At 42.4% G+C, this 19773-nt stretch overlaps 2 protein-coding genes across 2 annotated transcripts in view; one reads left to right on the forward strand and one right to left on the reverse strand.

Annotated features, from left to right (window-relative positions):
- LOC139161647 (LIM homeobox transcription factor 1-alpha-like) overlaps positions 1-11827 on the forward strand; it is a 119947-nt gene extending 108120 nt beyond the window's left edge. The window contains exons 7-9 of the mRNA XM_070741066.1: positions 1070-1205; positions 7770-7928; positions 9747-11827. Coding sequence (XP_070597167.1) covers positions 1070-1205; positions 7770-7928; positions 9747-9901 — 450 coding nt within the window. The 3' untranslated portion in view covers positions 9902-11827. The remainder of the gene's footprint in view (positions 1-1069; positions 1206-7769; positions 7929-9746) is intronic.
- The window catches only part of CHCHD5 (coiled-coil-helix-coiled-coil-helix domain containing 5), a 40094-nt gene that overhangs the window by 7732 nt on the left and 12589 nt on the right, over positions 1-19773 (reverse strand). The gene's annotated exons all lie outside the window — the stretch shown is intronic.

Raw genomic sequence — 19773 nt, forward strand, 5'->3', positions numbered from 1 at the left:
CCGATGGCATGGGTACCACAGGTGGCATGTGAAGCCATATCTCCTGGCATGCAAGCTGTTGTCCTAGCTCAGCTCCATGTGTGTGCTGGCCAGCTGATTTTTGGCTTGCACAGAGGCTCTGGAAGCACGTTTTTGGCTTCCAGAGAGCCTCCAGGGGGTGGAGAAGGGCGTTTTTACCCTCCCCCAGTACCAGGGAAGCCTTTGGAGGCAGAGGAGGGTGAAACATGAGCCTACTGGGCCCACCAGAAGTTGGGAAACAGTCCATTTCTGGCCTCCAGAGGGCCTCAGGGGATGGGGGGAGCTGTTTTCCCCCTCCTCAGGCATTGAATTATGGGTGTGGGAACTCACGCATGTGTGATAGCAGGCGCGCACACTCTTGGCATCTGAGGAAAAAAAGGTTCGCCATCACTGTCCTGGACTGACAAGGGTCTCATCCCTGAAGGTTTTCAGGCAACACTTTACCTGGAGCAAGGGGGTGGGCTGCTACAGGTTCACCCAGATTCAGGCAGACCCATAGCTAACATTATAGCAGTTTAAACAAACCGCCAAATCACACCACTGGCTGGCCCTGCCCACCCCGCCCTTCCCCTCTCAGGAGTCTCCACGCAGCCCATTTTGGATATGAGGTAAGTGCAGGGCCGACATAAAGGCTCAGGGAGGGGGGGACATGGGCCTTCTGGAAGTTCCAGAAGTCCAAAAACAGGCTAATTTCCGGCTTCCGGAGCCCAGGGGAGGCAGTTTTTGGCTTCCCAGAGGCTCGAGGAAAAAATTCCTAAACTTTTTGGAGCCTCATTCTGCCTGGATTATCTCGATGATCTGAGGATCCCTTCTCTGGGCTTAAGGTTCTCCAAAATCCTTTCCAATCCTTCGATTCTAAGTCCTACATCCTGGGAGGTAATGAATCTGTAAAGTAGGGGCAAGTTAAAGTCCCCCCTTTCCACCCTCCATTGGTCGTCCTTTGTCTCCCAAAGTTCCCCTTTTTCCAATTTTGGAGGACATTCTGTCCTTCCTTTCCCCCCTTGCCCTTTGTTGTACACCCACCCAGATGCATCCAAACACCTCTTTGCAGATGAAAAAAATAGCCCGCAGGCAGCAGCAGCAACAGCAGCAGCAGCAACAGGAGCAAGAGCAGCTGGGAAATCCCCGCCTAGGGACAGGGAGGGGAAATGGACGCAGCAGCAGACAGAGCAATGAGGACAGTGAAGGTAAGAACCTCTCAAGAATAGCAGAGTTCCTATAGACAAGTTGGTCTTCTCTTTGGTCCCTGTTGGCTTTTCGTGGGTTCATTTGGAAACGAAACCATCTCAGTTTTCTATTCATCTGTTTCAAATATGCATTTTTCAATGAATTTTTTTTAAAAAAACCTGAATTTTAAAACATATTTTGTAATGGGAGCTGGGAGATATACAGTGGTACCTCTGCTTACGAACTTAATTCGTCCCGTGACCAGGTTCTTAAGCAGAAAAGTTTGTAAGAAGAAGCAATTTTTCCCATAGGAATCAATGTAAAAGCAAATAATGCATGCGATTGGGGAAACCACAGGGAGGGTGGAGGCACTGTTTCCTTCCAGGAGATTTCTAGAGAGGCCCCACGGAGGCTTCTCCCCACCTTTTCCAGCCCTGTTTCCTCCCAGGAGATTCCTAGAGGGGCCCCACAGAGGCTTTTCCCTGCCTTTTCTGGTTACAGTTTCGGAGGCTCGGGTTTGTAAGTGGAAAATGGTTCTTGAGAAGAGGCAAAAAAATCTTGAACACCTGGTTCTTATCTAGAAAAGTTCATAAATAGAGGTGTTTGTAGGTAAAGGTACCACTGTACCTGAACTTTAGACACAGGTCAGCTGAATCCGCAGGCGGGAGAGGGGTAGAGAAAACATAGAATGCATTTCATAAGGAACTTTCCCCTAGTTTTCTGAAGAGTATAAAGAGAAAATGGGAGAAATACTTTCAGTTTTGCAAGATTTTGCTTAATGTATAACCTTAGGATAAAGACAGTGCTGGTGGCTCCAGGTCATGCTTCTTGTATGGACTATTTGGAAAGGCTAAAACATTTGCTCCTAAAATCAACATTTTATAATAAGCTGTTGAGAAGGAGGGTTTTTTGAAAACTTTTTCATTTTGTATTTTCCAATCTGCCTATACACTTCCATACACATATACCGTACGTCATATCAAAACAAAAAAGTATACAGTACATTTCTACCCAATATATCATGACTATAAGCCACCCACATATCATGACTGTAAACCACCCTACCCAGGTTTCATGCTCTGGGGAATCCAGAGCATGATAACATGGTCTTTCGAGACTAAAGGATGCCAGTGCAAGCCACCCAGAGTCCTATTGAAGCTGGGTGGCAGATAAATACAAACAAACAAATAAATAAACAAATAAAACAAATAAATAAACAAATAAATAAACAAATAAATAAAACAAATGGAATAAATAAATAAACATCTTAGTTTTGCACCTACTGTATTTATATTGCTGTTTATCAGTCTGTTTTTCCCTCATTTCATCGCACTACCCTCCATCTTCTTCTCCTCATTCTACTGTCTCTTTCCTTCTCTCCCCCTTCCTACTTCCCTCCTCTCCTTCCCTTCCCTTCCTTTCCGTTTCTACTCTCTCTTTCTCCCTCTTAACCTTTCCATGAATGATCCTAATCATAGTTCACCTTATGTTTAACAGAATGATAGCATATACCCCTACATCTTTTAATTGCGAGAAGGGGTTTTGAATGGCAAATTTCATCACATTATTTGGAGAAGAGAGAAATCCCAAAGGGAGGTATTCCCAATCAGCCCATTAATCCATCTTCTAATCTATTTTTTTTAATTTATTCTTTGTCCAATATACAATACATATGGAAGAGAATAGACATTAAGTAATATATATAACAATAGAAAGTAAAAAGAAGAGAAGTAGATGGGAGGGAGAGAATATATATGATATAAGAGATAAGGAGAGAATATATATTATATATATATAAAGAGAGAGAGAGAGAGAGAGAGAGAGAGATAAGGAGAGAACATATATGATATATGAGATAAGGAAAGACAATTGGACAGGGGACGTTAGGCACATCGGTGCACTTATATACGTCCCTTACTGGCCTCTTAGGAACCTGGACAGGTCAATCGTGGAGAGTCTAAGGGAGGTGTTGGGGGTTGGGAGTTGACACTATTGAGGGCGGTAATGAGTTCCACGCTTCGACAACTCGATTGTTAAAGTCATATTTTTTACAGTCACGTTTGGAGCGGTTAATATTAAGTTTGAATCTGTTGTGTGCTCTTGTGTTGAGCCCAAGTATTCCTGCAAAGCTTCCTTTGGCTTTGGAGAAGTCCTTCACTTCTCTACTCTCAACAAAATACCTTATTCCAGCAGACTGGGATTAGAAAATTTACAACCACGTCGCCTCCAATCTGATATAAATGTAGTTCATAAAATCATATACCAAAATGTCCTTCCTGTTAATGACTACTTCACCTTCAACTGCAGCAATACACGAGATGTAAATATAAATCGCTCTAAACTTGACTGCAGAAAATACGACTATAGCAATGCCTGGAATGCACTATCTCTGACTCTGTGGTTTCTTCCCCAAACCCCCAAAACATTAACCTTAGAGTATTGACAGTTGACCTCACCCTGTTTTTAAGAAGGGCCACGCATAAGCGTACCACTGTGCCTACCGTCCCTGTCCTATTGCCCTCTTTTATCATTTTTACTTATGTTTATACAAACCACTACTATACTGTACATGTTTGACAAACAAACAAATAAAATCTACAGGGCTCCAGCCCCACTTAGTATTCAGATGTACATGTACAAAACCACAGCTTCCAGAATCTACTTAGAAAAATGCCACTGCTCTCACCCCTAAGTTCACAGTCTGTCTGAGAAAGTAGAACATGCTCACCCATACAACTGTGTTAACCATTCATCTCAAGCATGTAGCTGTGGTACAACGTTTGCACAATTCTATTTGTTATTAAGGTATCTAATATATCTGAATTTATAACCTGATGGCCACAATTGAGCACAGAATATATATTGCTGAGGGAGAAATTTGTGACGCTGGTGAGACCACATTTGGAATACTGTGTTCAGTTCTGGAGGCCTCACCTACAAAAAGATATTGACAAAATTGAACGGGTCCAAAGACGGGCTACAAGAATGGTGGAGGGTCTTAAGCATAAAACGTATCAGGAAAGACTTAATGAACTCAATCTGTATAGTCTGGAGGACAGAAGGAAAAGGGGGGACATGATCAAAACATTTAAATATATTAAAGGGTTAAATAAGGTCCAGGAGGGAAGTGTTTTTAATAGGAAAGTGAACACAAGAACAAGGGGACACAATCTGAAGTTAGTTGGGGGGAAGATCAAAAGCAACATGAGAAAATATTATTTTACTGAAAGAGTAGTAGATCCTTGGAACAAACTTCCAGCAGACGTGGTAGATAAATCCACAGTAACTGAATTTAAACATGCCTGGGATAAACATATATCCATCCTAAGATAAAATACAGAAAATAGTACAGTATAAGGGCAGACTAGATGGATCATGAGGTCTTTTTCTGCCATCAGACTTCTATGTTTCTAAGGGAGCTTTGTCCCATTTTCGACGTTTCATGCTGCGTTTGTTAAGTGAATCACTGCAGTTGTTCAATTAGTAACATGGTTGTTAAGTGAATCTGGCTTCCCCATTGACTTTGCTTGTCAGAGGGTCACAAAAGGAGATTGCATGGTATGTTTGTGTGTGCGTCTGTTAGTTTATGGGGTTCTTTTAAAGCTTGTATAAATTTTAAAGTTTTCTGATTATTTATGATTTGTTCTATTCTGTTGTGAGCCGCCCAGAGTCTTCGGAGAGGGGCGGCATACAAATCTAAATAATAAAATAAATAAATAAATAAACAAACTGTCATAATATGAACCATTTGTCAAGTATCCAAATACATGCAGTGATCATAAGTTTGAAAAATGGTCATTTTAACTTCGAATGGTCGCTAAATGAACTACCTGTATCTTTTTCTGAAGAGTTACCTATACTTTGGATAATTTTTTTTCCACTGAGACTTTGTCACCTGTTAAAATTCTGCCTGTTGAAGGCAGGGACAATATCTGAGGACTTAAATTGGATAAGAGACACTTTAGGCCCCAGAAGCATTATTTTAATCCACTTTCCACACACAGATAAAGAATGACATGCTAACATTTCATATTGGAGGATAAACGATATATCCTGAAAAGATGGGGTAAGGGAACCAGCACTATGCTTATTGGAAGCCAGCTGGGAAGATGGCGAATGGTGATCACATGACTCTCTGACCCTGAAACCCTCACAGTTACATGCTGGTTGCCAAGTGCCCGAATGTTGATCATGTGACTATAAAGATGCTGTGTTGGTTGAAGAACTTTTTTCACTTTTTTCGTTGTAACTCTGAACGGTCACTAAATGAATGATTGTAAGTCTGAAAAGCAAAGAGAAAAATTCTAGTCCACCGCCTCCTCCCTGTCATGAAACTTAACAACCTTTTTTCAGGGAGAGAATTTTAATATTCAAAAAAATGTCTTCATGGTTTGTGACAAACCAACAGGAGACAATGCTGGCTTGATAGTTCTTGCTCTTTAAAGAAGAGTAAAGTACTATAGCAAACATGATATAGGAGAACAACGCGTATCAACATGTGCAAAGTTTATACAGATCCACTAACCTCTAGTGATTGTGTAGAACTGGTTTATGCAATCAGATCCCTTTATTTCAATTAAACGATGTTTGCAATGACTGAACAGGACAGGGGCCAGCAATCTTAAACCCTCAAAGAGCCACAAAGACCCTAACCTGAAGCCCCCTGTTCAATTCTGGAGCCAACCAGAAATCTGGTCCCTCCATCATAGTCTCCTCCTAGTGCTGTCTACCTGTCCTAACCAAAAGCCCTATCAATTATTGAGTCAACCGGAAAATCCATCCCTTGCCATAGAGTCTCCTCCTGGAATGCCATGCTTCCCCCTCCCCAAAACCGGAAGCACATCTCAAAATTGTGGTGCCGACCAGTGACCAGGAGCTGCAGGCAGAGGGATGAAAAGGCAACATCCAGAGCTGCAGGTTGCTGAACCCTGGAAAAGAAGAACAAGAAGTTGATAGGCTTATGTGTCCATTTTAACTATCTTGGCTTCCAAACTTCCTGCAACCTGGGAATTATACAGGGCAGTGATGGTGAAACTATGGCACGGGGGCCACGGGTGGCATGCAGAGACATATCTGCTGGCACCCGAGCTCAGCTCCAATGTGCATGTGCATGCCAGCCAGCTGACTTTCAGCTCACCCAGAGGCTCTGGAAGGGCATTTTCGGCTTCCAGGAGAGTCTGCAGGGGAATGGGGGAGAGCATTTTTGCCTCTGGAGCCTGGGGAAGGTGAAAAACGGGCCTACCAGGCCCACCAAAATTTGGGAAGTGGGCTGTTTCAGTCCTCCAGAGGACCTCTGGATGGGTGGGGAAGGCCATTTTTGACATCCTTGTCATTGAATTATGGGTGTGGGCACTCACATATGCATGATAGAACATGCATACGTGCTTTCGGCACCCGAGGGAAAAAAGGTTCTCCATCATATTAATAGGGTGGTTTTGGTTTTGTATTGGTTATTCTGTTAGGGAGAGACCTATCATCTCCATAATTCCCCGGAAAATGCCATGACAGTTAGAATACATCAATATCAAATGCAGACAAGTTTTTACCGAACCCCTGTCCAAAGCTAAATTTGGTTTCTCAGCATTTAAGAGTTTTCGCTCACTCACGCCAAATTTTTATCTGAAACATGAAAGCCAGAAACACATTTAAGAATAAATAAAAATGAAATCCCTGCTATCAAGAGAGCAGTATAAAAGCAATTCCTGACTACGTGCAATACAGCCAGGTACCTTGGATAAGAAGTATTGAGTCAAATTGACTCAAGAGCTGAAAAACAAAGATGAATCGAATTATTATGAAATCTGGGAATAATTTTATATTTGGGTGGAAAGTAGAAGAGGTAATAGCTATAAATAAAAATGCTACTTTCCTAGAATTAACTTTATTTATAAAATTATGACACATAGTAATAATTTATCTCATATCTCATATATATTTTCTTCCTTTCATATATCTTCTCCTCTATTTTTACATATCATCTTTATATATATTACTTCATGTCTATTCTCTTCCATATGTATTGTGTATTGGACAAATGAATAAATAAAAATAAATAAATAAAATAAATAAATAAATTTGACCTTGGTTTTACTAAAAACTATAGAACAACCATATAATAACAGACCATATAAGTCCATAAAGAATGAATTGTTTAGACAACAGTTCAAGTCGGAGGGGGGGTTATGTTGTGTTATGTTGTGTTGCTTGTCTTATAAGACGTACATACAATACTTAAAAGAACAAATAAGTATGCTGTAGAAGGATGGATCATGTACTGTCTTATTTTAATGTTTATACAATTTTTTTAAAAAAAAATTTAAAAAAAAGTATTGAGCCATCATCTTGGTTATTATAACCTATATTCCGTTACATCCATAGTTTCTTCCATTTGTTTTCCTCCATTTGCTAGCTTAAGAAAGAAACACCAAGCACCGCGCATCTACCCAATAAGTCTCATCTCATCTTGGACAAAGTAGCTTCGATCGTTGTTCATTGTTCTCTATAAAAAGTATTATTGTTGTCAACATATTCCCCCAATGATGTTTTGCACCTTCTTTCCTATTGCTTCGGCAATTGCTCAACAGATAGTGCCAGTGTGCATGGAATAGATGGGCTCATGGTACCCTACTCCAGGATTGCCCAGCAGCAGTTGCTTCCTTTGGATCAGAACAGCTACAGCACAGACTTGTACCGGCAAGGACTCACCCCACCCCAGTTGCCAGGAGACCATCTTCATCCATACGGTGAGCTCATCTTCCGCATATCCCTTCAGTTTCTCCTTTTCAGATACCTCTGTATCAACTTGTTCTAATATAGCATTTAGCAATAGCACTTAGATTTATATACCACTTCCCAGTGCTTTACAGCCCTCTCTAAGCGGTTTACAGAGAATAAACATATTGCCCCCAAAAATCTGTGTCCTCATTTTACTGACCTTGGAAGGATGGAAGGCTGAGTCAACATTCAGCCTATTGAGATTCGATCTGCCAAACTGCTGGCAGCTGGTGATCAGCAGAAGTAGCTTGCATTACTGCACTCTAACCATTGCACCACCAAGGCCCTTGATATATTTGCAACATGCTTTTATATCATTGGACCAGAGTACCTCTGGAACCGCCTGCTACCGCACAAATCCCAGCAGCCGATAAGGTCCCACAGAGTTGGCCTTCTCCAGGTCCCGTCGATTAAACAATGTCGTCTGGCGGGCCCCTGGGGAAGAGCCTTCTCGGTGGCGGCCCCGGCCCTCTGGAATCAACTCCCCCCAGAGATTAGAACTGCTCCCACCCTCCTTGTCTTCCATAAACTACTTAAGACCCACCTATACCACCAGGAATGGGGGATTTGAGACATCTTTCCCCCAGGCTCATTATAATTTATGTTTGGTATGTATGTGCTGTTTGGTTTTTAATTATGATAGGGTTTTTAGTTATTTTTAATATTAGATTTGTGCCATTATAATATTGTTTTTATCGTTGTTGTGAGCCGCCCCGAGTCTTCGGAGAGGGGCGGCATACAAATCTAATAAATTGAATTGAATTGAATTGAATATCTTGCCCACACTATTTTAAATGTGGTTGCATGTCGCTCCACAACAGATAGGTAGCCATCAGTCTATTTTTCTATTTTTTCCTATAAGTCCCATTGGCTGTTTCTATTTTTCTCTCTCTCCCTTCAAAGGCTATCTATGAGCACCTATTGCTGCAGTGAATTGTAATGCATATGTCATACATCATCGTGTGCATGAATTCACCTGACATTGAAATTGGTGCTTTTGCAATGGTCTTGAAAATGAGAGGAAGAGGAGCAGAGGGAGGAGGCTATGCAGGGGTGGGCTACTGCCCGGACGGTGGGGGACGCAGTGGGGTACCAAAAATGGAGCTCCACCCCAGAGCACCCAATTTGAAAGATGTTGAAAGAAAATGCAGGGTGTCCTGCATAAGCCACGCCCATAGTGTGGTACTAAAAGTTTTGGTAGCCCTTCACTATGGCTTTTTCTAGGCAATCTTTTGCTCTGACTACTTCACCTCAATGGAGCGCGTCCATCAACAGTGTGATGTTGTAGCAGCTACCAACTTTCTCAGTGAAAGGGGGAATCTGGTTCCTTTCCTTTCCTTGAGCCATCACTAAGTTGGAGCAAAGAATTACAGGTCAAAAGACTCCATGACGCCATACTAATTGAAGAGTTAGAAGAATCTTGAGTGTGATTTTGTTTTCTGACCAATCAGGTTTTCTCTCCCAGAGAGGGGATTTCATTTTTTTCTAGCTTGAGAAGCTTCATCTTCATGACTTATGACTTTCCTCCTCATAAGAGAATTTAAATTCAAATAATATATATTATACTATTTGTTTATTGTTATAGTCATTATTGTTAATTGTACTTAAATAAGTAATTAATTATATTATTATTATTATTATTGTCTGTATGTGTTTGTTTAGTCTTGTTTTGTTTTTAAGGTTTGTTTATCTTTTTTGTATTTTTGTAAATGTGTATATATGTATTTTAAACTAATAATTTTTTTTCAAAGAAGAGAAGCTTCATCTTCCTTTCCTTTCCAATTTAGATTCAGAAGGTGTTTTCCATGACATGGACAGCGACACGATTGGCCATCTGGGCGACTGCCTGCTGTCTGCGGCTGAGACCAACCTCCTGCAAACTCGAGTGGGCAACCCTATCGACAGGCTGTACTCCATGCAAAACTCCTACTTCACCTCCTGACCCTTGGCTCTTCCACTTGGATATGAGCTGCGCTGGGTGTAGAAATGGGGCGAATGGCGTGGAGGGTCAAGATCAATCCATTGGGCAGAACTATTTGGACCCTGTAATACTAATAAGGCATGTGAGGCTGTCAGGCCTGTGCTCAATTATTCCTGGTCACTGAGAATTCAACCAGGGAGGACCTTGCCACACTGCCTTTCCCGTCCCTTCACCCAATGTCCTCTCAATGGGCAGTTTCATATTGTGTAGCTGTACGTCTAGCATCGTGTTCTTTGTGTTTAAACTGCAGGGCATTACACCTAATTGGTACACCAAGCACAAAAGCAGGTGGTCTAGCTTATGGTAAGGTTTCCGTGCTTTGGGGGTGCTTTTTCTCAACTTTTAGTGACATGGAAAATCCCCTTTTCTGGATTGTGCTAATGTACAGATTAGCCACAAAGAAAACAAGTCCCCCAAACTAATTATATCGTAAGTGTGACACATTAAAATGTCGATTAGGTCATATTAACTTTATGAGCTTGTTAACGAGAATGACGTTCCAAGCTCAAAATCCCAGCCTCCCCACGGAACTGCAAATTAGAGAGTTCTTCTTGGAAAATGAAACAGTTTATCGTTGTTATACATCATACCGAGTTCTATGGACCACCAAGAAGTGGTCTAGATTAAGGGCAGATAACATGGGGAGATATGGATGTCGTTTGACTCTAATTAGCTCCCCCCCCTCAAACCCCCCCCCCCCCCCACAGTCAGTGATTTGCTATGAAGAACATGATAAAATTTAAGAACTTCTAGAAGGCCGTAGATTTCCCCTCCTGAGATAGATGGAACACTTTGGTACTCAGCGTGTACTGTATAAAGATTGCTGCCCAAACTGCCTTTGAATATTTAAGGACCCTCCCATAAATCTCTCTTGCTACAAGTCAGCAATGCTTCATCCCTGAGCAAGTATCGGACTGTAGCCGTTTCTCATTTATCACTTTGATATACTTTCCGCAACACTGAAAACTATACCTCTGCACCCATCTTTCTTGTTCAGTTTTGCTGTGGTTACTAAGACTCACCAGCCAATGCTGTGTCTTCTTGATCCGAAAGAATTTTAGAACCTGGCACCAGTCAAAGACATTTTTGAAAGCTATGCACAATAGCTCAACTGTTCAGAATGGGCTCCTTAGGCTGATGCTAAGGACATTCTTCCTCTGAATATGACTGAAACTTCCTGATCTCTTGGTTGCTTCTCAGCCACAGATACTTTCCATTGACCATCTGACCCTAGCTGAAGACTTCGTGCAAGTTAGCCTCAGATACCCTTTCATTGGTAAAAGCAGCTCAGCAGACATCATGGAAATGCTTTTTTTTTTTTTTTGCCACTGTAGCATGCAATTCTGGATCATCATACCAACCACCCCCCCTCCAAGGACCCCCTTCTCTCCTGGACCTCTGAGCCACTTTTACATTCTGCAAATCTAATGAAGAGCGTGGAAGCATTTTTTTAAATTGCTGATGAGTTACCACACCGCAGGCTAACATAAAGCTTTGTAATATACCAGCAGGTAATCTGATATACAGCAAATGGGTCTAGCTGAAATGATTTTCTATAAAGCAGACTTCTGTCTTTTAGGTTGGCCACCAAGTTCAACGGTGCCCAGCCTAAGGGTCAATGGTGCACATAGCAATGTTACCCAGCAGCTCATTCAAAAGGAGATCCTAAGGATATAATTATATATGAAGGGCTGGGGTGGGGAAGATTGCTGTATGGATTTGTGGTTAAAAGGTTCTTTTCATTGTCCCCTGCCCTGTTTTCAACTTTTAACTCAAGTCACTTTCGACTAGTAAGAGGCTGCAGACATTACAATGAACAACTGTCCGGAAGGCATCACACTGTTTATCCCTGTCTTAAAATATTTAACAGGGCACTGGGCCAAGTCACAATTGTTTACTATTTCTTCTACTGTAGTTGATCTTACTGGACAGCTGAACAAAGCAAACCGACTGTTGTACCTTCATAGTCATTCAGTATGTGCCAGCATCCGTTTTGTACACAGGGAGAGTTACATCCGAGAGGAGGAAGGGAGACATACAGGTAATCCACACTGAATGATAAACGGCTCAGGCAACTCCACCATTAAGCGATGTGGTGGTTAAGTGAGACATCACGTGACTGCAAGATGCTTTTTCAAGAGGAAACAGGACTATCTGGTTTTTCTTTCAAGATGTTTTGGTTCTCATTCAAGGAGCGAAACATCTTCAAAGAAAAAAAGCAAAAAGTCCAGTTGCCTCTTGAAAAAAAAAAGCACCTTTGGGACAACCATGACCTGAATGACTGAGAATCTTCATACACGTGACTGGCAATTGATGATTCCACTGCTGGTGTCTCCATTGACCCTGCTTGTTGGGAACCTACCATGAACTGTGCAAATGGCGATCGCATGACCCCGAGGCACTGCAACGGTTGTAAATACCTGCCCGTTATGAACATCCTCATCCCAATCATGTGACTATAGGGCAGGGGTGTCAAATTTGGTCTCACGGAGGGTTGCATCAGGGTTGTGTTTGACCTTGAAAGCCAGGGATGGGCGTGGCCATGGTTGATGTGGCCAGCTTGATGCCACTCATGTCAGGGGGGGTGCACCCGTGGTGGCATGAGTGCTCTGCCATTGAAAATGAGCTTCCAAGCTTTGTTTCGGCTGAGACAGCCTCTTGCAACCTTCTGCCAGTGCTGGCAGGGCTAGGGAGGGCCACATGCAGCCCCCCTGAGCTCCATTTTCACTGGCACTGTGGACTGGTCCTTTGCTGTTTCCAGGGCAGCCCTATGAGCCAGATCTAAGCACCCCCTGGGAGCCAGATCCTGCCCCACGAGCCTTGAATTTGACACCCCTGCTATAGGGAAGCTGTGACTGTCTTAAGTGCAAAGACCAATTGTAAAATTACTTTTTCGGCACCATCATAACCTCAAATAGCCACTACACAGGGCAGTCACTGCTCAATAGCATCTGTATTATAAAGTCCATAGCGCTCCTTTCTGTTAAGCACATAGCCTGGCTTCGGATTAAAATGGCACACTGAATCACAGAAAACCCTAATTAGCTATCATTTGGCCTTCACACTTTAAAAAAAAATTTCTAGATGAAACTGCACCTATATAGTTCCTCCTTATTCCTTTAGAATCCCTAAAGCTATCCTGGGCTGTGCCTGGCAAATACAGGATGCAGGTAGCCACAATTGACCCTGGAAATTATGTTGCTAAGTGAAAGCTATTTGTTGAGTGGCTTTTGCTCCCATTTTACAACTTTTCTGGTCACATTTGTTAAGTGAATCACTGCAGTTGTTAAAATGAGTAACCCGGTTGTTAAGCGAATCTGGCTTCCGTGTAGATTTTGCTTGTCAGAAGGTCGCAAAAGAGGATAACCCTGCAATCGTCATAAATATGAATCCAGCCTCTGAATATAAATCGCATGGCCATGGGGAGGGAACAAGAGTCGTAAGTGTGAAAAATGGACATGTCGTACTGCCAACTCCTTTTTAAGAGCTCAGAATAACTGAGTTGATTATAAGAAGGATAGCAGCATAATGGTGTCCCCTGTCAATCTATCATGTCTAAATCAAAGATACTTCCCAGGGTAGGATTTAAGCCCCGTTTTTTCTTTCCATTCACGCTCCATTTTTTAATGTGTGAAGCTTATATTTTCAGAGGTTTGGCTGCAACAAACTGCTTGCAGAAGATTTACACAGAACTGACTGCTTGGCAGCATCCTTGCCCCACATTACACGGGCCATTACTGATAGTCCAGTAGTGGGCTGCTGCATGGATGATCCAGTACTCCATCCCGGTAGGAAAAATGGAGATGTGCATGCATTTTCATGTCCCTGACCCGTGCCTGCATGTGCCCGCACAAGATTCAGATTCTGTGTATGCACAGGAAGTGAAACCTCACTTGCGTGTGAGATTTTGCCAATTTGGGGCATTTTTTTGCTTCCATGCATGCGGAGAACCAAACTTGCACGCTCAATCTCTTGCGTGCAAGTGTCCTGGTGCAAGATTTTGCTTCCCATGTATACGCAGAAGCTGAATCTTGTGCCGGCGTGCACGCCTGCCAGACGCCCACACTGGTCACCGGGAGCACACTGGGAGCGCCAGCAATAGGGACCCTTTACTGTGGTATTCCTCGACTTACAACCACAATTGACCCCAACATTTCCTCGGTTAAACAAGACATTTGTTAAGTGAGTTTTTGGCCCATTTCCCAACTTTTCTTGCCCCGGTTGCTGAGTGAATCACTGTAATTATTAAGCTAGTAACAGACTTGTTTAAGGAATCTGGCTTCTCCACTGACTTTGCTTGACAGAAGGTCGCGAAAGGGCATCGTGTGACCCTAGGACATGGCAAAGGTCATAAATATGAATCAGTGGCCAAGCATCTGAATTGACCACAGGCAGACCACAACGGTTGTAAAGTTGAAAGATGGTCATAAGTCACTTTTCACAACGGGTTCTGTTGTAACTTTGAATGGTCACTAAATGGACTTTTGTAAGTCAAGGACTACCTGTATTTCTGGATAAAGCGCTTGTGATTTGCATCCTGTTAGAACTGGTTGGAATGGGAAAATCTCCCATACACAAATACAGGAATACAATGCTTAGTAAAGTTGAAAGGCCGTATCAGCTCAGCGGTTAAGGCAACAGGCTAGAAACTGAGATGTTGAGGTCAAGTCCTGCCTTCGGCATGAAGTTAGCTAGCAGATCTTGGACCAGGCCTTTTAGTCCTAGGAAAGAGGCAAGGACAAACCACTTCCAGAAAACTTGACACAAAAGCACTAACTGTACACAAAAGCACTACATATCAGAAAGACATCCTTCCCACAGAACTGAAAGCATGAAACTAGTGTGGTGTGCATGGAACAGCCAGATGAATCGTGCCCTCTGTGTGTTTATACAGCTGTAGCTTCCTCCAGAAATATTTGCACTAGATTTGGGTACAGTGAGTTTTGAAAAGGATTGCTGTCAAGCAAGCACAGAGTCATCAATGCTCTCCAGGTGTCATGCTTGTTGAAAAGAAGAGCCTCGCCTTTCCATGCCTGTTGTGATCCTCTGTTGTGTTGTGCTGATGTCTTTTGCATGTGCATTTGGAAATTAAAACAACAACAAAACCCACAAATGCCTTTCCTGCCTATGGTACACTGTTTGAATTTTCAGATCTTTGACATTCATGTTGAGGGGACGTTCCAAAAAAAGAGTTCCCGATACACAACTGGACATCAAGCAGTACTTTCATGCTAGCGTTGGCTGCTTTATGGAAATATGCACTATTTATCCTGGCAATTGGTTATAGAAAGAGACAACGGAACAATTTATAGTCTCCCAACTTCTATGGCAGTCTGTAGGGATCTGTTCCTTTTCAAAACAATTCCCCTTCTCCCTCTTCCCCTGTCAGGACCATCTCCCCAAAGTTTTTGCAAAGCACTTTTTCTGCTGGGATGTGAACAGTCCTGGACACTGTCTCCATTTCCTGACCACAGGTGACTATAGATTCTAAAGATTGGCCTAGAACAGTGTTTCCCAACCTTGGCAACTTGAAGATCTTTGGACTTCAGTTCTGGGAGTTGAAGTCCAGATATCTTCAAGTTTCCAAAATTGGGAAACACTGGCCTACAAAATACACTGGCCAATTTGTACCTTCACCTTGGAGCAGAATATCCATGTCACCCAAAAGGAATGTGTGTGTGTGGGGGGGGAGGATTAAAGATGTTTGAGAGCAGCAACTGCTACTACTAATCCAGAAGTTGCATTTTTTTTCCCTTTGGAAATTCTTCATATGAAATATTTGAAAATGTGATAATATCAGCACCCAAAGCATTTAAAAAGAGGTAAAACGCAAACCTGCATGATTATACCCGATTATGTGACTATATTATACATATATATACTGCTCAAAAAATAAAGGGAACACTCAACACATAGATCTGAATGAAGTACGGTGATACCTTGTCTTACGAACTTAATTGGTTCCGGGACGAGGTTCGTAAGGTGAAAAGTTTGTAAGACAAAACAATGTTTCCCATAGGAATCAATGGAAAAGCAATTAATGCATGCAAACCCAAAATTCACCCCTTTTGCCAGCCGAAGCGCCTGTTTTTGTGCTACTGGGATTCCCCTGAGGTTTCCCTCCATGGGAAACCCCACCTCCGGACTTCCCTGTTTTTGCGATGCTGCAGGGGAATCCCAGTAGAGGAATCCCAGCATCGCAAAAACGGGCGCTTCGCTGGCAATGGAAGTCCGGAGGTGGGGTTTCCCAGAGAGGGGAGCCTTAGTGAAATATCAGCATCACAAAAACACAGAAGTCCTCGAAACCCTACCTCCGGACTTCAGTGTTTTTGTGATGTTGCGATTTCGCAGGGGTTTCCCAATTAGGGGAGCCTTCGCCTGGCAACGGAAGTCCAGAGGCAGGGCATCCCAGCATTGGTGGCGGGTTTGTAAGGTGAAAATAGTTCGGAAGAAGAGGCAAAAAAATCTTGAACCCTGGGTTTGTATCTCCAAAAGCTCGTATGATGAGGTATCACTGTATTCTAATTGAATACTTTGTTCTGTACAAAGTTGAATGCACAACAGCATGTGAAATTGATTGTCAATCAGTGTTGCTTCCTAAGTGGACAGTTTGATTTCACAGTAGTTTGATTTACTTGGAGTCATATTGTGTTGTTTAAGTGTTCCCTTTATTTTTTTGAGCAATTTATACAGTTATATAAACATTGTATAAGGAAACAAGGCTGGAACAGTGACCATTAGCAAATAAGCAGAGGTATTTGGCCAGCAAGAGCAGCAGGCCTGAAATTTCTGAAATAAAAGTAAAAATCAGTGTGCCTTGTTAGAAGCCAACAGTTGAAGGCAGTATTTTCAGAAGATCAAAGCTGGTCATTTCACATCAGTTATTATTCCTTTATCACTTATTCCATGGCAGCTATGTTTCTGATTAATGTTTAGAAACAGAACAGCATGGGCAAGTCACTTAGTTAGCATCAGTTGAGTGGAGAGGTGGATAAATTCTGTTTTGACCATTCCGCTGTTTCCAAGACTACCATCTTGAAAATGGGAGGGCTTAAGAGGACCACAAATTACAACTATCTTACAATTTTGAGTCCTGTAAATCAGTGTTTCCCAACGTTGGCAACATGAAGATATTTGGACTTCAACTCCCAGAATTCCCCAGCCAGCGAATGCTGGCTGGGGAATTCTGGGAGTTGAAGTCCACATATCTTCAAGTTGCCAAGGTTGGGAAACACTGCTGTAAATAGCCCGTAGATAGTCCTTGAATTATGGCTGTAATGGAGCCTGCCCATCGTGGTTGTAAGTTGTGATGCTTGTAAAATGAGTCACCCATGTGACTGATCCAATTTAATGACCTTTTTGTGGTCATTAAGTGAACCAACGGTTCGCCATGGTCCAGTTTTGTCAAAAAAGCAGCATTTATTTCAATTTTTGGTACATGATGCAAAATGCGGGGCCAGTTACCATGCACCCAACATGCCCAACGTGTAGTCACATGACCAAGGGGGGCAACACTGGAACTTCAGAACCAGGTCATAAGTACCCTCAGAGAGGCCTACTGTAATTTCAAAAAAGGTTACTAAGCAACCAGTCGTTAAGTCAAAGGACTACCTGTAAACAGACTCAATTCCTGTTGGCAGAACATAGACATTGGAGATGTTCTAAGCCAGGGGTAGGGAACGTTGGCTCTTCTATGACTTGTGGACTTCAACTCCCAGAATTCTCTGAACTAGAATGATTGGCTCAGGAATCCTGGGAGTTGAAGTCCACAATTCTCTGAACTAGAATGATTGGCTCAACTCCCAGAATTCTCTGAACTAGAATGATTGGCTCAGGAATCCTGGGAGTTGAAGTCCACAATTCTCTGAACTAGAATGATTGGCTCAGGAATCCTGGGAGTTGAAGTCCACAAGTCATAGAAGAGCCAACGTTCCCTACCCCTGTTCTAAGCTGTACAGTTTCTCATCCCAGAATGCAGTTATAATCAAGAAGAATCATTGCAAACTGTTCCCTCACTCTAGAAAGAAGTGGGAAACATTAGCACAGGAATCCATAGAGCCGCTTTCAAAAACCCACAAGGACTTCCATGGAACATCAGAAAAGATCCCAAGATAGAACTTTTGCAACGACCATGAATCCTTCAGAATCCCTAGGCAACAACAAATCTGATTGGCAGAGAACACTGCCCATCATTATTAGACTGCACGGGGCACATCCATTTTTTACAAAGTTACAGCATCCTATGGAGCTCCTTGTCGTTCAATAAAACATCCATCCAGCTTTATGGGATCTTCTGACACTACTTCTTTGCATAGCCCCACATTCTCTTGAGCATCTCAAGTACAAAAAAATAAAAGTATCTTCTACTAATAGCACAATTTTAATTATTGTAGGAAGTGCAGTTCCTTTATGGATACTTATTTCCTTCAACACACAAACATAAGGAAGATTATATTTAAAAAATACAACAAGTAGCAATTCTATATCCAAATATTTCACTGATCTAGCAGTATGGTTTTTTATAAATGAAACTACGTGGCAAACCAGTAGGGCTACCAGCAACAGCAGTACCTTGTCATGTAGATTATTGTTTTGCATGATTTAATCCTTTGGAATCTTTAAACCTTCTTGATCCCATGCTGGGTTGCACAAACCACAAACTTTGTTTAAAAAGTAGTAGCCATCTGTATGGATTTGTAGGAATCTATAGACACAGAGACATGGTTTTATGAGCAAAGCAGTTCTGAGCTATGAAGACCTTTTATCTGGGTATGAAGCCTCAGTGTTCAGAGACCTGTTCTCTTTGGGTATGCTGTTCAGATCCGTCTCTCTCTCTCTCTCTGGGTATGTTCAAAGATCCGTCTTGTTCGGGACTTGCATTTATTTTTATAGAAATTTTCTTTGTGCACACAAGTATAAAGATTAACTTTACCATTTTAGTTACAATGGTAAGTGGTTAATATATAACACATAGTATACAGACAAATCATATCAAGTTTTTTTCTAACTAGATGAGTGTCTAATTAACTTTTTGTCCTAGACCAGTGATGGCAAGTCTATGGCACGGGTGCCACAAGTGGCATGTGGAGCCATATCTGCTGACACGCGAGCTGTTGCCCTAGCTCAGCTCTAACCTGCATGTGTGTGCTGGCCAGGTGATTTTTGGCTCACACAGAGGCTCTGGGAAGGCGTTTTTGGCTTCCAGAGAGTCTTCAGGGAGGTGGGGGAGAGCACTGATGCAGTGATGGCGAACCTATGGCACCTGTGTCTCACACAGAGGTTCTAGGAGGGTTTTTTTGCTTTCAGAGGGCCTCAGAGGGGAGGGGATTTTTTACCCTCCCCCAGCTCCAGGGAAGCCTTTGGAGCCTGGGGAGGGCAAAACATGAGCCTACTGGGCCACCAGAAGTTGGGAAACAGGCCGTTTCCAGCCTCCAGAGGACATCCGGGGGGTGGGGGAAGCTGTTTTCACCCTTCTCCAGGCATTGAATTATGGGTGTGGGCACTCGTGCATGTGCAATAGTGCACACGTACGCTCTTTCGGCACCTGAGGGGAAAAAGGTTCGCCATCACTGTCCTAGACAAACAGAAGAGTGTTTAATTACCTTAGATAAACTGAGAACTGAGTAAATAATCTTTACATTAAGCAGGATGGAGTCAATATTAACCAAAAGACAGCCATTCTACATTCTTTGACAAATATTGATAACAACCTACATGGATTATTATACATATTCCTCAAGGATGAATTGGACAACATAGCCTCATTTTACAGGAGCAAAGGGGGTGGTGAAGAGACACACCATGCAAAACAGTGCAGCATTAAGAAAAGAAGT

The sequence above is a fragment of the Erythrolamprus reginae genome, chromosome 2 (assembly GCF_031021105.1).
Source record: "Erythrolamprus reginae isolate rEryReg1 chromosome 2, rEryReg1.hap1, whole genome shotgun sequence".
NCBI classification, from domain to species: domain Eukaryota; kingdom Metazoa; phylum Chordata; class Lepidosauria; order Squamata; family Dipsadidae; genus Erythrolamprus; species Erythrolamprus reginae.